At 40.0% G+C, this 19,349-nt stretch overlaps 1 protein-coding gene across 5 annotated transcripts in view; it reads right to left on the bottom strand.

The window, feature by feature from the left end:
• Positions 1-19,349, bottom strand: part of LRP1B (LDL receptor related protein 1B) — a 1,636,337-nt gene that overhangs the window by 924,854 nt on the left and 692,134 nt on the right. For all 5 annotated transcript variants that reach the window (XM_077273024.1, XM_077273022.1, XM_077273019.1 and 2 more), the window contains exon 5: positions 15,344-15,472. In XM_077273024.1, the coding sequence (XP_077129139.1) occupies positions 15,344-15,472 (129 nt within the window). The remainder of the gene's footprint in view (positions 1-15,343; positions 15,473-19,349) is intronic.

Below are 19,349 nucleotides of genomic sequence, written 5' to 3'. Positions count from 1 at the left end.
ATTGGTAGATGTGTAGATCTTCAAATACTCCTGTAAATCTGTTGGCATAACTTTGGGCTACACTTGACCCCATTGCGGTGCCACATTTTTGGTGGTAAACTTGATCTTGAAATAAAAAATATTGTTGCATGAAATGAACTCAAGGATTTCAAGGGTGAATGCTTTATGTTCTTCACTATTGTTTTAGTCTTTTTCTAGACATCTAAAGAAAGAAATATGAATGGTTCTTCCCAAATTATTTCCTGTAAAATTCTGATGAGATGAGCAGAGTCTTGTAGATGACTTTGCACATTTTTGACATATGTCTGTAAGATATTGTCTAAATAATACAGTAAATTGCTGGTAAGGGACTTAATTCCTGAAATTAATGGGGTGACCAGGGGGAATTTGTTAAAGATTTTGAAACCTTTGGTAAATGATAAAGGAATGGCTTACTAGGGTCTGTAATGGTGAGGAACATTTTTTTCTTTTCTATTTATTATTGCCTTTGTTAAAGACTTTATGAATGAGGCTGGTATAATTCACTTGTTTACATGGAAAAGTATCTGAAGATGTGATGGAGTATTGGTCAGGCCTGGATAATTAAATTATATGCTTCTTTCAAGTAGTCATTCCGATTTTGTTTAACAATTCTACCCCCATTGTCAGCTGGTCTAATGAGAATTTTTCTATTTATTTTGAGTGATAATATGGCTGATTTTTATTTTGTGGTGAGGTTGTGAGATTCCTGGATGTACCTGTATTAATGTTTTTTTAAATCATGGAGAACTAGGTCAAGAAAAGTACTAAGAAAATGTTCTTGGTTCTCCAGCGGATAGAAGATAGATTTTGAATATGGTTTGTTTTGTTTAACTGCAAGTGTCTTTTGAGGGCTAATTTTTGGATGAAGGAGGGTAGGTCCCAAAAAAAACATGAAATTGTCAGGATTATTTGGTGGACCGAAAGAAAGTCTTTTGGATACATTTTCACATTCTGCTTTTGTAAGTTGATAGTCTGATAGGTTAAAAAATTAGCAAGGTTAGATTGTTCACTTAGGTTGTTAGCTCTTCTGGTGAGTATTTGCCTTTTTTGTTTTTATTACTACCCCTCCTGTTCCCAGTCTAGATAATTTATTGGTTGATTTGGGGGCAAAATAGTGTTTTATGGATGAGGGTGGTATAGTATTTAGAAGAGTGGGGTTGGGATGGATTGGGGTAGAGAAGGAACTGAGCTTGTGTTGCCAGCGTTAGTATTGTCAAGTATTGTAGTTTTAACATTACTGTTAGGAATATTCGGGGAGCCTTAGCTTGTAATTCAAGGAAAGTCATTAAAAAATATGTGGATGTTTCATGTATGGAAAAATCTAGCTCTTGGCTGTTTTTTGCATGTATTGATGGGGTGTAGGCTGGTGGTGTGGCCCCTCGGTTAAGGTTCTCAGCTCTCATATAGCCACACACATGAATCTCCTGACTTTGGTTAAAACCATCCCACTTTGAGACAAGTTCTAATCCTGCTTGTCTCACTTTCATATTTTTTTCATCTTTTATTAATTACTCTTTACAGTTATATCCCTTCACAATTCTTAACATTCATATCCTTCTATTACTTTTTTCTATATATAACATATCAATTTGCTCAATCAAATTTTAACTTTCTTCCTGCTCCTCTCTCCTTCCCCCTTTTTTTCCTTACTTTATTAACCACTTCACCCGCTCTGGGTCAACACTTTTTTTTTTCTTCCTTTACTTCCTCCCCTCCCCTTTAGGGGTGTTTCTTATGCTTTTTTAAGCCATTTTCCCCTATTTAAAGCTTCAAGTTGTACCCTACTCCCATGGTCTTTACACCTGAGAAAGCCGTCGGTCCGATGCAGAAAAGCGTTGGTATGAATAAAAACCGCTGTGTAATCCCAAGGCTCTTCACTACTACAGTGCAGCCCTCCTAAACGTGCCAGTTTCCATTTTTGCCACTATACCTCTAGAATAACTTTTTCCACTAGCCACAGAGCAGCAGCAACAACTTTCCATGCTTTTATAGGTGTTTTGCTACCATCAATCATACCTATCCCTTACCAGACGGTATTGCGATATTTTGTGTGCGTTTCTGTCCCTTTCCAGAGTTTCTCACCCTAACATCTCAAGCACATGCTCACCTTCCTACAAATTTTGGACTGATTCATTATTGTATTTGATCCTTTTTTTATGTTTTTTATGTTTTTCACCCATTTCTCCCTTGCGCCTAATTTTTTTTAAATTTACCCATTTTGTAAACTCTATTGTACACGCAATCATCTGATTATTAATATGTTTGCCAATATCGGGGTGGTTTACGGTTTCTAGTTGTTTTTGTCTCATTCATCCTTTGTGACTTTAAACAAAAATGCAGATTTTGGCACAAATATAACCTAGTCCCTACATTGCAGTGATTCTACATACATGAGGTATATTGGCTCAAAATTAGATTTTTTTTGCACTGGAGAGTTGCAAAAAGGTGAAAGGCAGAGATAAATACCATTTTTAAAATTTTAACAACATTCCACCATTCCGTTTTGAATAAAAACAACAACGAATAACAAAAGACAAAAAAGAAATATGTAAAAAAAAACCCAAACAAACAAAAAACCCACAAATGATTAATCGGGACCTCTGTCTCTTTTTTCCTATGGTTAGGAACTCCAAAAAGAGTTGTTGTCAAGGAAGATAATCTATTGTAATTTCTTGAGCACTAAGCACACATATTTCTGGAGGCTGCAGTTATCATGGCTATAAATGTACCAGAATGCATGAATATGACAATAATTGTCGTGAGTCAAGGACATACTGTACACTATACCGTACCCTTTGGCTGTTTTGGTAGATTGCACATTCCACTTTTATTTCCTGCAATACAAGGCCGCCATGTGACCTCGGGCTATGAAGCTTTGAGACTGATATAAAAAGATTTCCAACTTTCGTTGCTCAGAAGATGTTAAGAGGAATACTAAGAAATGCACAGAAGCAAAAAAAACAAACACCCCGGTGATGAGCATGCCATTAACAAGCAGCCTGCTTAACGTTTATGCAGAACTCGAATTACTATAAGAGTAAAAAATAAACCCATAGAAATCAGGAAGAAATCCCGCGGATACATGAAAAAAAGGATGTATGTTGTCATTGCAATGTATGTATTTTTCAGCATGTGGTAAGACAACAGTTTTCTACTGACAGTGACAGAATGTGGAGCCTGATTCGAGCCAACAGCCTCCACTTCCCGGCATTCTTAAAATATCATCTTGGAAGCTGTCCCAGATATTACATCTTTGGAAAGTAAAAGAACAAGTAACGTGATAACACAATTATATATCATTATGCACCAAGCGAATTCAACCTGGGGCGACCGTGGGGCAAACTGAAAGTGTGCAGACCCTAATCTAGGCCACTCTTAAAGACAGGTGTCAATCAAATATGTCCAGTGTAATCTTCTCATGACATAGTGTCATGATTATGCCTATTGGTGTTTCTGGAGACAGTGAATGACTGTTCTGAAGTTCAATGTAGGGCAGTCGTGTGCTCAGCTGTCAGTATGGTGATTCACAGCTAAGTTATCCATTCGGGAGCTGGGCATGCTGAATTATCAGTGTCTTAAGTGATAGTTTTGCTGTCCAAACAGGGCCAGGGCATGATAAAGCTTCCTCCATGTGTCTCCTTTTCAGAGTAATTACTTGGCTATTTAGCTGGATCACTGCCTTAGATTATTCTCAATTCTAGCCTTGCTGAAGTGGTGTGTTTGTTTGCTTTGTGCTCCTAGTTTTGTATTCTGATCTTTGCAGCATGACCTTGGATTTGCCTTGACCATCCATTTGCCTAGCCCTTATGTCATGATCCACTACCTTTTTGGAATTGTATTATTGGACTGTTACCTGACTACACCTTTCTCCCACCAATCTGTTTATGACATACCCTCCTAGCTTTTAACCCTGGACTGCTTGACTGTACAGCTTCATGGCTTGTTTGTGGGACATGACTTGAGTCACACATAGCATCAAAACCATGGACAAGCTGCAATTCACATCACAACCACTGGGAGATCACATTATAACATTTGACCCAACTCAGTCCTTTGTGCCATTGTTTTGTCTAGTTTTGTGTGTTTTTACACTTTTTGCTTGTGTGCAACCAGATCATTATTCAATTTGCTTTTTTAAGTCTATTATATATGTGTTCTCTTGTTTTTTTTGTTTGCTTGTATATTGCTTTGTGGGTAAAGTCTAACAATTCTAAATGTATTAATCTGATTCCTACTTTTTAAAACGTTACACAATTTGGCTCAACTTCATTCTAGTCCTTCCTGGTGTATTTTTAAGTATGCCAACTATTTAGCACAATTTTTGCAACTTTTGGGGTAACATTGCATACTCTGACATAAATAAACCATAAATTATATACACTACTGTGACAACAGAGCATTTAATCTTAATTATCCCGGCATCTATTTTCAGTGGGCCAGGAGAAATAGGCTATTGTCTGAATGTTGAATATTTAATTTATGTGTTTTTCTTTGGTTGGTCAAGAAACTCAGACTATTGTTCATGTGAACCTGGACATTAATTTTTGAGTTCCAGTTTGCTGGATCTCATTGTCTACTCTCTTTAAGGACAGTGACAGAGTAATTGAACAATTGTTGTTTGCTAATATCTTGATTACCCATTGTATAAATCCATGAAGCTCATTGACCTGCAAACAGTTAAGAACATACTATGCAGATTGAGTAAATACTCAAACAATGACAGTTAAACTGATCCCACCTCCTTTTTGACCTGAGGATGATGACTCAAATCGTAGATGTGGGTATAAAAATGGATTTATATCGTTCTGCAAAAAGAATCAGAACAAAACCAAAGCCAGGAACACTCTACAGGAAAGCTGTCAGGACACCATGGCTCCATCAAGGGGACTTTACAAAACAACAACCAGGAACACTTTACAGGATCACTGCCAGGACACCATGGGTGTCAGCTTAAGGACCACAGCCCTAACTGGAAGAATGCAGATCTACTTCATTAACTGTCACTGAAACCCAAGGATACATTTCAGGAAACCAGGTTTGGACACTTCAGCCACCTGGCCCCCATGGATACATTTGGAAAAGTCAGGTTGGGATCCTTTTGATCACTTAGCCACCACATGCCTGAATGTATTGTCAGCTTCCTAAGCTTGTCGTTACCTCCTTCCTGTGGGTGCCCACCAAAGTGCAGGTGCAGTCAGCCCTGAAAGCTCCAAAGTCGCAGTGGCTCTAATCCCAGAAAGCCAATGGAAGGGTGAGAGTCTGTAATTTTGCACCATCTTGGGTATTTTGCTGGATCTGTTCTATATGTTCTTGTATGTTGGTGGTTCAATAAAGTATTGTCACGCTGTTTAACCCTCACCCTGTGATGTTTGAGTAGTATTATGCCCACGGGAAAAGGAGCGCGAGGTTCAATGGGATGAGAAGGAATATAAACCAGCTCACCCCTGATGCATAAGCTGAGTTTTGGGGAGCACGGACCCGCTGTATCCAGGCGTGTAGAATCCAAGAGAAGCTGGACATTTTCTTCTCTTCAAGAAAGTCTTGGGCCAGCAGATGAGAGCACCCACTGAGCCTCATGTCTCCACAATGACTCTTTGCATCTGTCTGTCTTCTGGCCAATCAATTCCAAACTTTTGCTAACTTTTTTATATAAATTATTCTAACAACGCAATGGTTTCTAAAAAAATTTCTGTACAACTGTGAAAGGTCGGAGTACTGTGCTATTAGATCGACTCTAAAAAGGTCCCAAAGGGTCAAGAAATAAAGTATAAATGGCCTATTCAACACCATAGCCTTTTATACCTTTCCTGCTAAAAATCCAGCTCCAGAATCCATATCTTTCTGACTGTAGTAGAACACTTCTGAGAACTTGTATATTTCCCATCATGAGCCCTCGTGTTGCAGGTGTCCTGTAACTTAAAGGCAAATTAGGCTTTTCGTTTCATTGCCTAAAGGCAAATGAAAACTCGTGTCTGAAATTTTACTTGAAAACACAATATTGATTCCAACTTGTTACACTTTGTATAAAGCTTGTTCCTTTCAACTTCGAGGAGTTGACAGATTTAATGAATTATGTAGAGGAGAGGAAAACAGAAATCTCTCAATTCATTCACCGCAGACTTGTCTCGCTGACGCCTGTGTCAGGACGATGTACACTTATTTTCCAAATATATTTCAAACCTCATAAAACTCTAATTTGAATTATTAAAGGAGATTAAAGAGAAACACATCTAAATTTCTAGACCTTTAAGTCTTTGAATGATCAAATTGTTTGTGACAATATTAAAAGGAAGAATTTCCACTGCTTCCCTTATATTCCTCGGGTCTCAGCCTCTAAAGATTCCTCGGTTTCATAAGGTGTCAATCATTTTCTTGAGTTTTGGTAGATTTTTTTGAATGATGCAGTATTTTTGCTCAAGATTTAAACGTCAAAATAAATACATTTACTTTTTAGCATTGGAAAGTTCCACATTTGGAACGAAACGTCACTGCCACAATGGGTCGATAAACAATTCATTTTTTAACCATGGAGTGTTGGCTCTATTTTGGGATATTAGTAAGTTTTGTTTTTGCCGGGGGGCTCTGTATCCACTTTTCTAACATTACTTTTTCTGGCGCTATTCGATTTTTTCGCCTTCCATATCTATTTCATATATGTTTATTTTATATCCTCATATTGTCATATCTGTCTGTCTATCGGTTCATCTATTTGTCTATCAGTCTATTAATCTAACGTATCTATCTACCTAAACAAGAAGGGTTTGTCACACTGGCGCTAATAACGGATTAGAAGAAGCTGCTGATACCGGACAGGTGCCGTGCCTCACCTGTCACACCTGCAGATGAACCAGAAAAAAATCAAAAGAATTGAGGTATCGCGCTAAAACCACTAAAAACAGACCTCTATTGTGAGCTATATAACACCCTATTGTGCCCACAAATAACCGCTGATCGATTGCCAGAATTGGTAACTACCACATATGGAAATAATAATGGACACTTACTGGGTCATGAAGGATAGTGCCAATAGGTGTTATAGTCTGCGGGTGTGGACGCTGAGGGTTCCAAGCATTCAGATGGCAGGAGACCTGTATAGATGTTAGAAAACGCGCAGAGCCAGAAGCACCCCGGCCGGTGGTGATCCTGGATGCGCGGCTGAAAAAATGGCCGACGCTGCTGAGCTGTGCAGCGTGTGACGTCACAAAGCTACGGAGCTAGAATGGGGCCAAAACTAACCAACGCGTTTCGAGGGACCACTTCGCTCTTCGTCAGGGTTACCGCCCCCTACCTGCCGCCTGTTATATATAGCTGTCTAAATGATCAGCTTGTTAACCCCTAGGGAACCGGATCCTAGAAAGGATGTAATTGCACTATGAATGCAAATGTGTACTAGTGGGTTGTAGAGATCATAGGGTGTCAAAACACATCTGCCTTATGCTCACTGTATAAATGGTACATGGATGGAATTGTGCATACTATTGTGTAAGTACATGAAACACCTTTAATATTATTAGGGAAGGTTTAAAAATGAGGCTAAATTAACTTTATTAATATTATTAAAACTGGAAATGCGTATAAGAATGTATTACTAGGATTAAAAACATGTAAACAGCCACATTGTTGAATAAATAACTACTACTTGTATAAAAGGTAGAACCATATAAAAATACCCTAACCGGTATAAATAAAACAATTTCTTTATTTGGAAAAAATAGAACAGGTTTTTATAAAAATTTTTTTTATATATATCTAAAATGCCCCCCCATTACTCAAATTAAAACGCATATAGCTCTAACTCGTGATTTAGGCCCATAGGGGCCAAACTGTTTAGGTTAAAAATCCATTGGGATTCGACCCTGGACATTCTCTTAAGATAGTCTCCACCCCTTTGGCCATAAGGAACACTCTGTATGCCACAGAAGAGGACACCCCTCAAGGACTGGTTGTGTTTGTCCCTGAAGTGACGGGAAAGGGGGTGTCCTAAAAAGCCTCTCTGTATATTTTTAAAATGTTCCTTAATGCGCTCCATTAAGCGGTGTTTAGTACGACCAACATATAACTTACTACATGGGCATTTAATGAAATAAATGACTCCTGAGGAAAAAACAGGAGATATTTTCCTTAATTTGAAACTCCTTGGTGCCGTCTGAGTCAGAGAACGTGATTTGTCGTTTTTTTTTAAAAGAGGTATGTAGACAACCAAAGCAGCCACCACACGGTAAAAAACCGGCACCTAGTTAGTTCGTTTTTTGGGGGCACATTATTTTGTTATTAACTCCCGTAGTGGGGGCTATAAGATTACCCAATGTTTGGGCTTTCCTGTATATGAACCTGGAGTGGACAGGGAGAAGCTCCCCTACCACTTTGTCTTTCTGTAAAACAGGCCAGTGTTTGCGAATAATGTGAACAAATTTCTTATAGCCCGCATGAAATTGTGTGACAAATGGCAAAGTATAAACTTGCTCTGATAGTTTACTACTACTAGGGTCCTTGTTAGATATTACTTTAAATAAAGAACCTCTATCAGTTTGGGCCAGCTCATTTTGCGTTTTTTCCAACAACGGCCTGGGATACCCCTTTACCAAAAATTTCCGGGTCAAAAAACTTGATTCCATATAATAATCCTCAATGGTAGAAAAATTACGCCTGATCCTCGTAAATTGCCCTTTTGGTATGTTTGTAAGCCAAACCGGAAGGTGGCAACTGGTAAGGTGCATAAAACTGTTGGAATCGACCGTTTTCCGGTGGAATTTAGTGTGTAATTGATCATTATCCACATAAATAGTGAGGTCCAAAAAATTAACCTCAACAGGGCTTGTATGAGACGTAAATTCTAAGCCATAAGAATTGTTGTTAAGTCCCAAAAGAAAGGTACTAAGCTCAACCTGGGAACCTCCCCATATAAACAGAATATCGTCAATAAAACGACGCCACATCACCAGACCTGGATATAATCTGCCCTCCTTATATATATGGGACTCCTCCCATTTGGCAACATAGATGTTAGCATAACTTGGGGCAAACCGCGTGCCCATGGCGGTGCCCCAAGTTTGGAGGTAATAATGACCATCATATATGAAATAATTATGTTGCAAAATGAACTTGATACAGTCCACAAAGAAGAGAGTCTGTTCCCTTGTATATATGCCCAGGGCCGATGTGTTTTGACACCCTATGATCTCTACAACCCACTAGTACACATTTGCATTCATAGTGCAATTACATCCTTTCTAGGATCCGGTTCCCTAGGGGTTAACAAGCTGATCATTTAGACAGCTATATATAACAGGCGGCAGGTAGGGGGCGGTAACCCTGACGAAGAGGGAAGTGGTTAGTTTTGGCCCCATTCTAGCTCCGTAGCTTTGTGATGTCACACGCTGCACAGCTCAGCAGCGTCGGCCATTTTTTTCAGCCGCGCATCCAGGATCACCACCGGCCGGGGTATTTCTGGCTCTGCACGTTTTCTAACATCTATACAGGTCTCCTGCCGTCTGAATGCTTGGAACCCTCAGCGTCCGCACCCGCAGACTATAACACCTATTGACACTAGTGTTATCTCTAATATTTAAAGTCAAAGAAACTACATTCCTGAAGTTACTGTAAGTGCAGCATGAGAGAAGTTTAGGAAAAAAAATCTAGGTAACTTTTTTAAGGAGTTGTCTACTACACAGACAACCCCTCCTGAATCCTTATTTTTCACCCCAGTAAAATTATAACACTTGTACTGCTCTCCGGTATTGTAGCCATTCCAGTGGTGCTGGAACTGACTTTCCAAGGGATTGTGTGACATTGTTATGTCACGCCATCACTGGGATTACTCAGCGCTGACTTCACTTTCCCATTCTTTGGGCAAATCAAGACATTCGGAGGAAGTGAGAGACTTGCCACAGCTCTCACTTCCTCCAGATGTCAATAACATCCATAGAAGGGGAGAATGAAGCGGCTGCTCATTAGCTGCAGGGATTGTGTGACATAAAGTTGTTTACCCATAATTTTGCAAAGGTGCCAACAATTTTGTTTGACCCATTTTGGGGGTTTCGTGTGAAATTATGTCTAATTTGCCTTTTTTTTCTTTGTTTCTTTTGTGTTGCTCCAATACACACAAAGGAAATAAACATGTGTATAACAAAACATGTGCAATTGCAATAATTTTCAGAGAAAAATATTTATTTTCTCGGAAAATTTCAATGATGCCAACACTTTCGGCCAAGACTGTATAAGATGCGCAGAACTTTTTGATACTAAATACCGTAATGGAGTACTTTTTATTACTAGCATCAATCCAGAAGACTGATTTCCAGGCAGAAAATATTTGAATAAAATGTACTGTCAAAGAAAAAGAGGTCAAGTTAATTCATCAACCCAAATCCTTGACACAGCGGAGATGTTTAATTAAATATGGCTATTGGAAGCATATTTTAATTGAATTGTACTGTATATCAGGAAAGTAAAGCTATTACTGTGTAAAATTGTTGAACCGCAGCTAATCATTTATTTAAATGGAACACGACTATAACTTTCAGGTAAGCATTTCTGCATTGTATCCAAAGATTTACATACATCCCTCCATCTGCTTGAAATTTACTTCAAATGATAAAAAAAATTACATTTTCCTTCTAGATTTCTTCTAAGTAACATTTTCATAGGTAAAACCCGCTAAGTGCTCTCATCATTTAGCGAATTTATCTTACAGTGAGAACAGCCGTCAATCAGGAGAATTTTCCATGCAGATGTGGCAGAAAGGAATATGTCATTTAGGGCTATTTTCACACCACACGAACACAGCAATAAAAGGATAATGGGTCTAGTCACAGCTCATCATTAAAGTGGAAAAGAAAAAAATAAAGTTTTTGCCTTATCCAAACCATGGATACAGCATTGTGATGTTACCATCACTTCCAAAAGTTTTCATCCCCTTGGCTTTTCATCTATTTTGTTACATTACAAGCTGTGTTTAAATATTTTTGTTATCTGATTTGTGAGTGATGCATCAGCACTAAATAGTCGAAGTTGGTAAACTGAAGTGAGAAAAATATAGGCATAAATTAAATTTATGGGATCAAATAACTTAAAATTGTCATTTATATATGTATTCACCCCTTTTCCTATGAAGCCCCTAAAAATTTCTGGTGCAAACAGTTACCTTCATAAGTTACATTCTTTGTGAAAGGAAGTCCACCTATGTTCAATCTAAGAGTCACATGGTCTTTCGGTATATACACTATACAGGGGCTGCAACACCATTAACAAGAGGCGCCACTAACCAAACACCATGAAGACCAAGGAGATCTCCAAACACCACCATGAAGCCCAAGGAGACCTCCAAACAACACCATGAAGACCAAGGAGATCTCCAGATAGCACCATGAAAACCAAGGAAATCTCGAAACAAGTCAGAGACAAAGTTGTGGAGAAGTCAGGATTGAGTTATAAAAAAAATCCCAATCTCTGATAATCCCCTGGAGCACCATCAAAGCCATAAACATCAAAAGGAAGGAACATGGTACCACAACAAACTTGCCAAGAGAGTGCCACCCACCAAAACTCTCAGCCCAGGCAAGGAGGGCATTAATCAAAGAGACAGCACAGAGACCAAAGGTAACCTTGAAGGAGCTCCAGAGTTCCCAAACAGAGACTGAAGCATCTGCCCATATGACCACAATGAACCTTACACTCCATAGAGGTGGTCCTTACTTGAAGAGTGGGCAGAAAAAAGCCTTTACTTAAACACAAAAATTGTAAGGCTCATTTTGAGTTTGCCAAAATACATGTAGGAGACTCCCCAAATATATGGAAGAAGGTAATGTGGTTAGATGAGACCAAAATTTAACATTTTGGCCACCAAGATAAACGCAATGTCTGGCGCAAAAACCAACACAGCTCATCACCCGAAGAACACTATCCCTACAGTGAAACATGGTGGTGGCAGCATCATGGCATCATGCTATGGGGATGTTTTTCAGCAGCAGGGACAGGGAAAATGGTCCGAGCAAAACCTATTTCAGTCTTCAGGGATTTGAGACTGGGACAGTGATTTATCTTCCAGCAAAACTATGACCCAAAGCATACTGCTAAATTAACACTCAAGTGGTTTAAGTGGAAATGTGTAAATGTATTGGTGTGGTCTAGTCAAAGTCCAGACCTTAATTCAATTGAGTATCTGTGGTCAGACTGGAAAATTGCTGCTCACAAGAGGAAACCATCTGATGTGAAGGAGCTGGAGCAGTTTTGCCTTGAGGAATAGGCAAAATTCCCAGTGGAAAGCTTGTACAGACTTATCCACAGCGACTTGCAGCTGTAATTTCTACAAAAGGACTGATTTTAAGGGGTTGAGTAGCTATGCACATTGAAGTTTTCAGTTATTTTGTCCTATTTCTTGATGGCATCACAAAAAAAGAAAACCAAATGTTCACAGTTGTAAGCATGTTCTTTACTAGTGATGAGCGGGTATACTCATTGCCCGGGTTTTCCCGATCATGCTCAGGTGGTCTCTGAGTATTTGTGACTGCTCGGCGATTTAGTTTTTGTTGACGCAGCTGCATGATTTACAGCTGCTAGCCAGGCTGAGTAGATGTGGGGGTTGCCTGGTTGCTAGGGAATCCCCACATGTAATCAAGCTGTCTAAAATTCGCAAATCATGCAGCTGCAGCTGTGAAATTTCAGGTTGGGAGGTAACAAAACACAAAAAATGTATGTAAAAGTTTGGGCACCCCTGGTCAAAATTACTGTTATTGTGAACAGATAAGCAAGTTGAAAATTAAATGATCTCTAAAAGGCTTAACTTCAAAGATGACACATTTCCTTTGTATTTTAGGCAAAAAAAATATATTTTGTCATCTTTTATATTTTAAAAATTACAAAAAGGAAAATTGGCTCATGCAAAAGTATGGGCACCATGCATGGTTAGTGCCTAGTAGTGCCCCCTTTGCTAGAGTATCAAAGCTTGTAAACACTTTTGTAGTCAGCCAAGAGTCTTTCACTTCTTGTTTGAGGGATTTTCATCCATTCTTCCTTGGATAATTCTTCCAATTCTGTGAGCTTCATGGGTCGTCTTGCACGCACTCTTCCTTTGAAGTCTAGCCACAGATTTTTAATGATGCTCAGATCAGGGGACTGTGAGGGCCATTGTAAAACCTTCAGCTTATGTCATTTGAGGTAATCTATTGTGGATTTTGATGTGTATTTAGGATCATTATCCATTTGTAGAAGCCATCCTCTTTTCAACTTCAGCTTTTTTACAGATGGTGTTATATTTGCATCAAGAATTTGTTGAAATTTCATTGAATCTATTCTTCCATCTACTCTTGAAATTGGCTGCAACACAACTCCAAAGCATGATTGAGTCACCCCCATGGCTAATGGTTGGATAGATGTTCTTTTGAGGAAATTCTGTGCCCTTTTTTCGGCAAACACATCTTTGATCATTGTGGCTAAAAAATTCTATTTTAACCTCATTGGTCCACAGGACATGTTTTCAAACTGCATCAGGCTTGTTTAGATGTTCTTTTGCATACTTCTGAAGTTGAATTTCATCATGAGGACGCTGGAGAGGTTTTCTTCTGATGATTCTTGTATGAATGCCATGTTTGTGCAGGTGTCTCTGAGCAGTAGAACACTGTACCACAAATCCAGAGTCTGCTAAATCTTTCTGAAGGTCTTTTGCTGTCAAGTGGGGCTTCTGATTTGCCTCTCTAGCAATCCTATGTGTAGCTCTCACTGATATTTTGCTTGGCTTTCCAGATCTTAACTTGACCTCAACTGTTCCTGTTAACTTTCATTTCTTAATTACATTTTGAACTGAAGAAAGGGCAACTTGAAAACACTTTGCTATCTTCCTATATCCTTGTCCTGCTTTGTCGGCCTGCACCATTTTCATTTTCAGAGTGCTAGACAGCTGCTTAGAAGAATCCATGGCTGCTGTTTTTTGGCATAAGGTTAGAGAAGGCTGGGTTTTTATAAAGCTGGGAAATTTGCATCACCTGGTCTTTCCTGACGATGATAAATGGCTCTCTTCAAAGCAATACCACTAAATCCCATTGAACACCTGTGGAAAGATCTTAAAATTGCTGCTAGGAGAAAGTACCTTCAAATATGAAAGACTTGGAACAATTTGCAATAGAAGAGAGGTCCACACTTCCAGTTGAGAGGTGTAAGTGATGGTTATAGGAAGCCATTGATTGCAGTTATTTATTCAAAATTGAATGCAACCAAATATTAAGCTGAGGGTGCCAACAGTTTTGTTTGGCCCATTCTGAGGGATTTTTGTGAAATTATGTCCAATTTGCCCTTTTTCTGTTTTTTTTTGTGTCGTTCCAATACACACAAAATAAATAAACATGTATAAAAAATCATGTATGACTGCAATAATTTTCTTGGGGAAATACTTCATATTCTGAAATAATTTCACTTTTGACTATGACTCTATCTATTTATCTACGTACTGTCATGATCCAGGCCGGGTTTTGAGTCCTGTTTTCCCTTTTTCCCCATCTGGTCATGTCAAGAGTTAACCTTTCTCAGGCCCTGTCTGGGTTCAGGTTGGCTATTTATTGCCGCTCCTTCCTGCAGGCGATGTCAGTTATAGTTTTTTGCCTAGTGCTGCTGGAATTGACTCTGATTGCTCTGATTTGTTCTGCTGCATTTGCTGTCTGATCCCGTGTTTCTGTTTTCCCCTATTCCCATCTTGACTCCGTGTTTCCCTTTAGTGTGCTGACTCCCTGGCTTTGACTTGACTTGTATCCTGACCTGCTTCTGTCTTTTGCCTTTAGGCTTATCCACTCCTGACCGTTACTGACCCCCTGGTTTGTCTCTGACCGTGAGTTTGTTTATTCCTTTGCTACCGCGCTACAGTATAGGATTTGACCCGGCTTGTTTGACTATTCTGCTGCCACCTGCGGTAGCCTCACTGCTGCATTGAAGGTCAGCTCTGTTTAGGTGCAGACCTGCTTCCTCTCTACTGCCATCTAGTGAAGTCTGCATCTACCTGCATTGCAGCAGCATGACACCTATCTTAAATCTATTTTTGTATATTTGTCCTTAAACACAAACCCATGTTTACGTTTAGAAATAACATACATTTTACATTTCAAAGTCAAAATTCTGTCTTCTTTAAAATACTATAGTTACTAATTGGAGATAGATAGATAGATAGATAGATAGATAGATAGATAGATAGATAGATAGATAGATAGATAGATATGACTGGTGGTAACTTGTGTTTTATACAGTTGCTTATTGTCTGTGTATGTTTTAGTTGTAGATTACATTTTATTCTTGTCCTATATTTGCACACAAGATATCACACGCAGTTACGGGAACTTACCATTTTTTGCTTTGCAGGATCTGCTGTCAGGCTGCATGATATACCCCTCCACACAGCTGCAAGTGTAAGACCCCTGTGTATTTCTACAAGTCTGGCTGCAGGATCCGTACAATGCGCACTCATCTACATCTGAAAGAGACATGACGGGGATAGATTAATCATCCATACTCCGCATTATGCGCCCAAAGACCGAGCTGAATTATATATTGTCAAATCCCACAATAAATAATCTAGTAATAATAATAATAATAAAGATATATGCCAGCCGGAGACATTTCCTCTCCGTGGTGAACCTGATACCTTTATAGGAAAATCCACATTAAAAAAACATAAGATTTATATAATGCATGTAATATTTATCTATTTCTTTTAAAAGACTAGCAAGAAGATGCCTGCATGTTCATAATGTCAGATGCTGTGAATATTCATTATTCCTAAATTATTGGTTAAAAAATGACTTAAAACATCTTTCCTCCAAATCCTCTACAAAAACGAGAACATTTTATCTACCTACAGCCACCACTAGGGGGAGCGTAGGAGAATAATGAATACTGGTGATTAGTGTTGAGCGATACCTTCCGATTTTCAAAAGTATCGGTATCTGATTGGATCGGCCGATATCCAAAAAATATCGGATATCGCCGATACCGATACCCGATACCAATACAAGTCAATGGGACACAAATATCGGAAGCTATCCTGGATGGTTCCCAGGGTCTGAAGGAGAGGAAACTCTCCTTCAGGCCCTGTGGTCCATATTCATGTAAAAAATAAAGAATAAAAATAAAAAATATGGATATACTCACCCCTCCGACGGACCCTGGCTCTCACCGGTGCAAGCGTCTGCCTCCGTTCCTAAGAATGCAGTGAGTGAAGGACCTTCGATGACGTCGCAGTCACATGAGCGGTCATGCGACCAATCACAAGACCGCGACGTCATCGCAGGTCCTACACTCACTGCATTCTTAGGAACGGAGGCTACCGGTTGCACCGCTGAGGTCCAGGGTCCGTCAGAGGGGTGAGTATATCCATATTTTTTATTTTTATTCTTTATTTTTTACATGAATATGGATCCCAGGGCCTGAAGGAGAGTCTCCTCTCCTCCAGACCCTGGGAACCATACATGTTGTGAATTCCACTCTTGGGCTCCCTCCGGTGGTTGTAAGTAGCACTTTTGTGAATTCTGCTCTTGGGCTCCCTCCAGTGGTTTTGAGTGGTATAGCTGCTTCTTGGATTTAGCATCAGCAGCTGCTTCCACTGATCTTCTTTCTGGCTCGGCTATTTTAGTCTGGCCTTATTCCTCAATCAATGCCAGTTGTCAATTGTTCCTGCTTGGAGTCACTGCTCTTTTGGATTTCCCTGACACTCTGTCCAGTTCAGCAAAGATAAGTCCTTGCTTGTCCTTTTGCAGTCCACTTGTTGTGGACTTTATTGTTCAGCACATTCTATGTTTTGCTCATTTGTCCAGCTTATCAGTATGGATCTATTCAGCTAAGCTGGAAGCTCTGGGCTGCAGATTTTGCCCTCCACACCTTTAGTCAGGTGTGGAGATTTTTGCATATCTCTGCGGTGGACTTTTTCTAGTTTTTATTACTGACCGCACAGTGTTCTTTCCAGTACTATCTATCTAGCTAGAAGTGGCCTCCTTTGCTAAATCTTGTTTCATACTACGTATGTCATTTCCTTCTCCTCTCACAGTCAATATTTGTGGGGGGCTCTCCTATCCTTTGGGGATTTTCTCTGAGGCAAGGTTGCTTTCCTATTTCTACCTTTAGGGGTAGCTAGTTCTCCGGCTGTGACGAGGTGTCCAGGGAGTGACAGGAACATCTCACGGCTACTGCTAGTGTTGTGTTAAGATCAGGAACTGCGGTCCGTATAGTTACCACCTGCTCAGAGCTAGTTGCATGTCGCTCCTAAATTACCAGTCCATAACAGTACAACTGGCCAAAAATGAGTTGAATGCATCTCAAAAGAAGGAAAAGAAAAAGAGTTCTGAGCCATTTTTTTTCTTTAGTCTGTTTTGTCTTTTTCCTTCCTCTTAATCTCTGGGTGGTTCAGGATTTGGGCGCGGGCATGGATGTTCAGGGTTTGTTTTCTCGTGTGGATCAGCTTGCTGCAAGCGTTCAGAGTATCCAAGATTATGTTGTTCAGACTCCAGCCTTAGAGCCTAGAATTCCTACTCCAGATTTGTTTTACGGGGATAGATCTAAGTTTTTGAACTTTAAAAATAACTGCAAATTGTTTTTTGCTCTGAAACCCCGTTCCTCTGGTGACCCCACACAGCAAGTTAAAATAGTTATTTCTCTGCTGCGTGGTGACCCTCAGGACTGGGCATTCTCCCTTGAGTCAGGGAATCCGGCATTGCTTAATGTAGATGCATTTTTTCAATCGCTCGGATTATTGTATGACGAACCTAACTCTGTGGATCATGCGGAAAAAATCTTGTTGGCCCTGTGCCAGGGTCAGGAAACAGCAGAATTATACTGCCAGAAATTTAGAAAATGGTCTGTGCTCACTAAATGGAATGAGGACGCTCTGGCAGCAATTTTCAGAAAGGGTCTTTCTGAAGCCCTTAAAGATGTTATGGTGGGGTTCCCCACGCCTGTTGGTCTGAGCGAATCTATGTCTCTAGCCATTCAGATTGATCGGCGCCTGCGCGAGCGCAAAGTGGTGCACCATATGGCAGCATCCTCTAAACAGAGTCCTGAGCCTATGCAATGTGATAGGATTCTGACTAGAGCGGAACAGAGGGGATACAGATGTCAGAATGGGCTGTGTTTTTACTGTGGTGATTCAGCTCATACTATCTCTGATTGCCCTAAGCGTATTAAGAGGGTCGCTAGATCTGTTACCATTAGTACTGTACAGCCTAAGTTTCTCCTGTCTGTGACCCTGATTTGCTCATTGTCATCTTTCTCTGTCATGGCATTTGTGGATTCAGGCGCTGCCCTGAACTTAATGGACTTAGAATTCGCCAGGCGCTGTGGGGTTTTTTTGCAGCCTTTGCAGAGCCCTATTCCTTTGAGGGGTATTGATGCTGCACCATTGGCCAAGAATAAACCTCAGTATTGGACTCAGCTGACTATGTGCATGGTTCCAGCACATCAGGAAGATTGTCGTTTTCTGGTGTTGCATAATTTACATGATGTTGTTGTACTGGGTTTTCCATGGTTACAAGTACACAATCCAGTGTTGGATTGGAAATCGATGTCTGTGACTAGTTGGGGTTGTCAAGGGGTACATAGTGACGTTCCTTTGATGTCAATTTCCTCTTCCCCCTCTTCTGATGTTCCTGAGTTTTTGTCAGATTTCCAGGATGTATTCGATGAGCCCAAGTCCAATTCCCTTCCTCCACATAGGGACTGTGATTGTGCTATTGACTTGATTCCAGGCTAAGTTCCCTAAGGGCCGACTTTTCAACCTGTCTGTGCCAGAACATACCGCTATGCGGAGCTATGTTAAGGAGTCCTTGGAGAAGGGGCATATTCGGCCGTCTTCGTCACCATTGGGAGCGGGATTATTTTTTGTTGCCAAGAAGGATGGCTCTTTTAGACCCTGTATTGATTATCGCCTTCTTAATAAGATCACGATCGAATTCCAATACCCTTTACCTTTGCTCTCTGATTTGTTTGCTCGGATTAAGGGGGCTAGTTGGTTTACCAAGATTGACCTTCGAGGGGCATATAATCTTGTTCGTATTAAACAGGGTGACGAATGGAAAACTGCATTTAATACGCCCGAAGGCCATTTTGAATACCTGGTGATGCCTTTCGGGCTTTCTAATGCTTCTTCTGTATTTCAGTCCTTCATGCATGACATTTTCTGCAATTATCTTGATAAATTCTTGATTGTGTATTTGGATGATATTTTGATTTTTTCCAATGATTGGGAGTCTCATGTGAAGCAGGTCAGGATGGTATTCCAGATCCTTCGTGATAATGCTCTATTTGTGAAGGGGTCTAAGTGCCTATTTGGAGTTCAGAAGGTCTCTTTTGGGGGGTTTATT

Source organism: Ranitomeya variabilis, chromosome 7, assembly GCF_051348905.1.
Source record: "Ranitomeya variabilis isolate aRanVar5 chromosome 7, aRanVar5.hap1, whole genome shotgun sequence".
In the NCBI taxonomy this organism is placed as follows: Eukaryota; Metazoa; Chordata; class Amphibia; order Anura; family Dendrobatidae; genus Ranitomeya; species Ranitomeya variabilis.
This window is presented reverse-complemented; position numbering and strand designations above follow the sequence as displayed.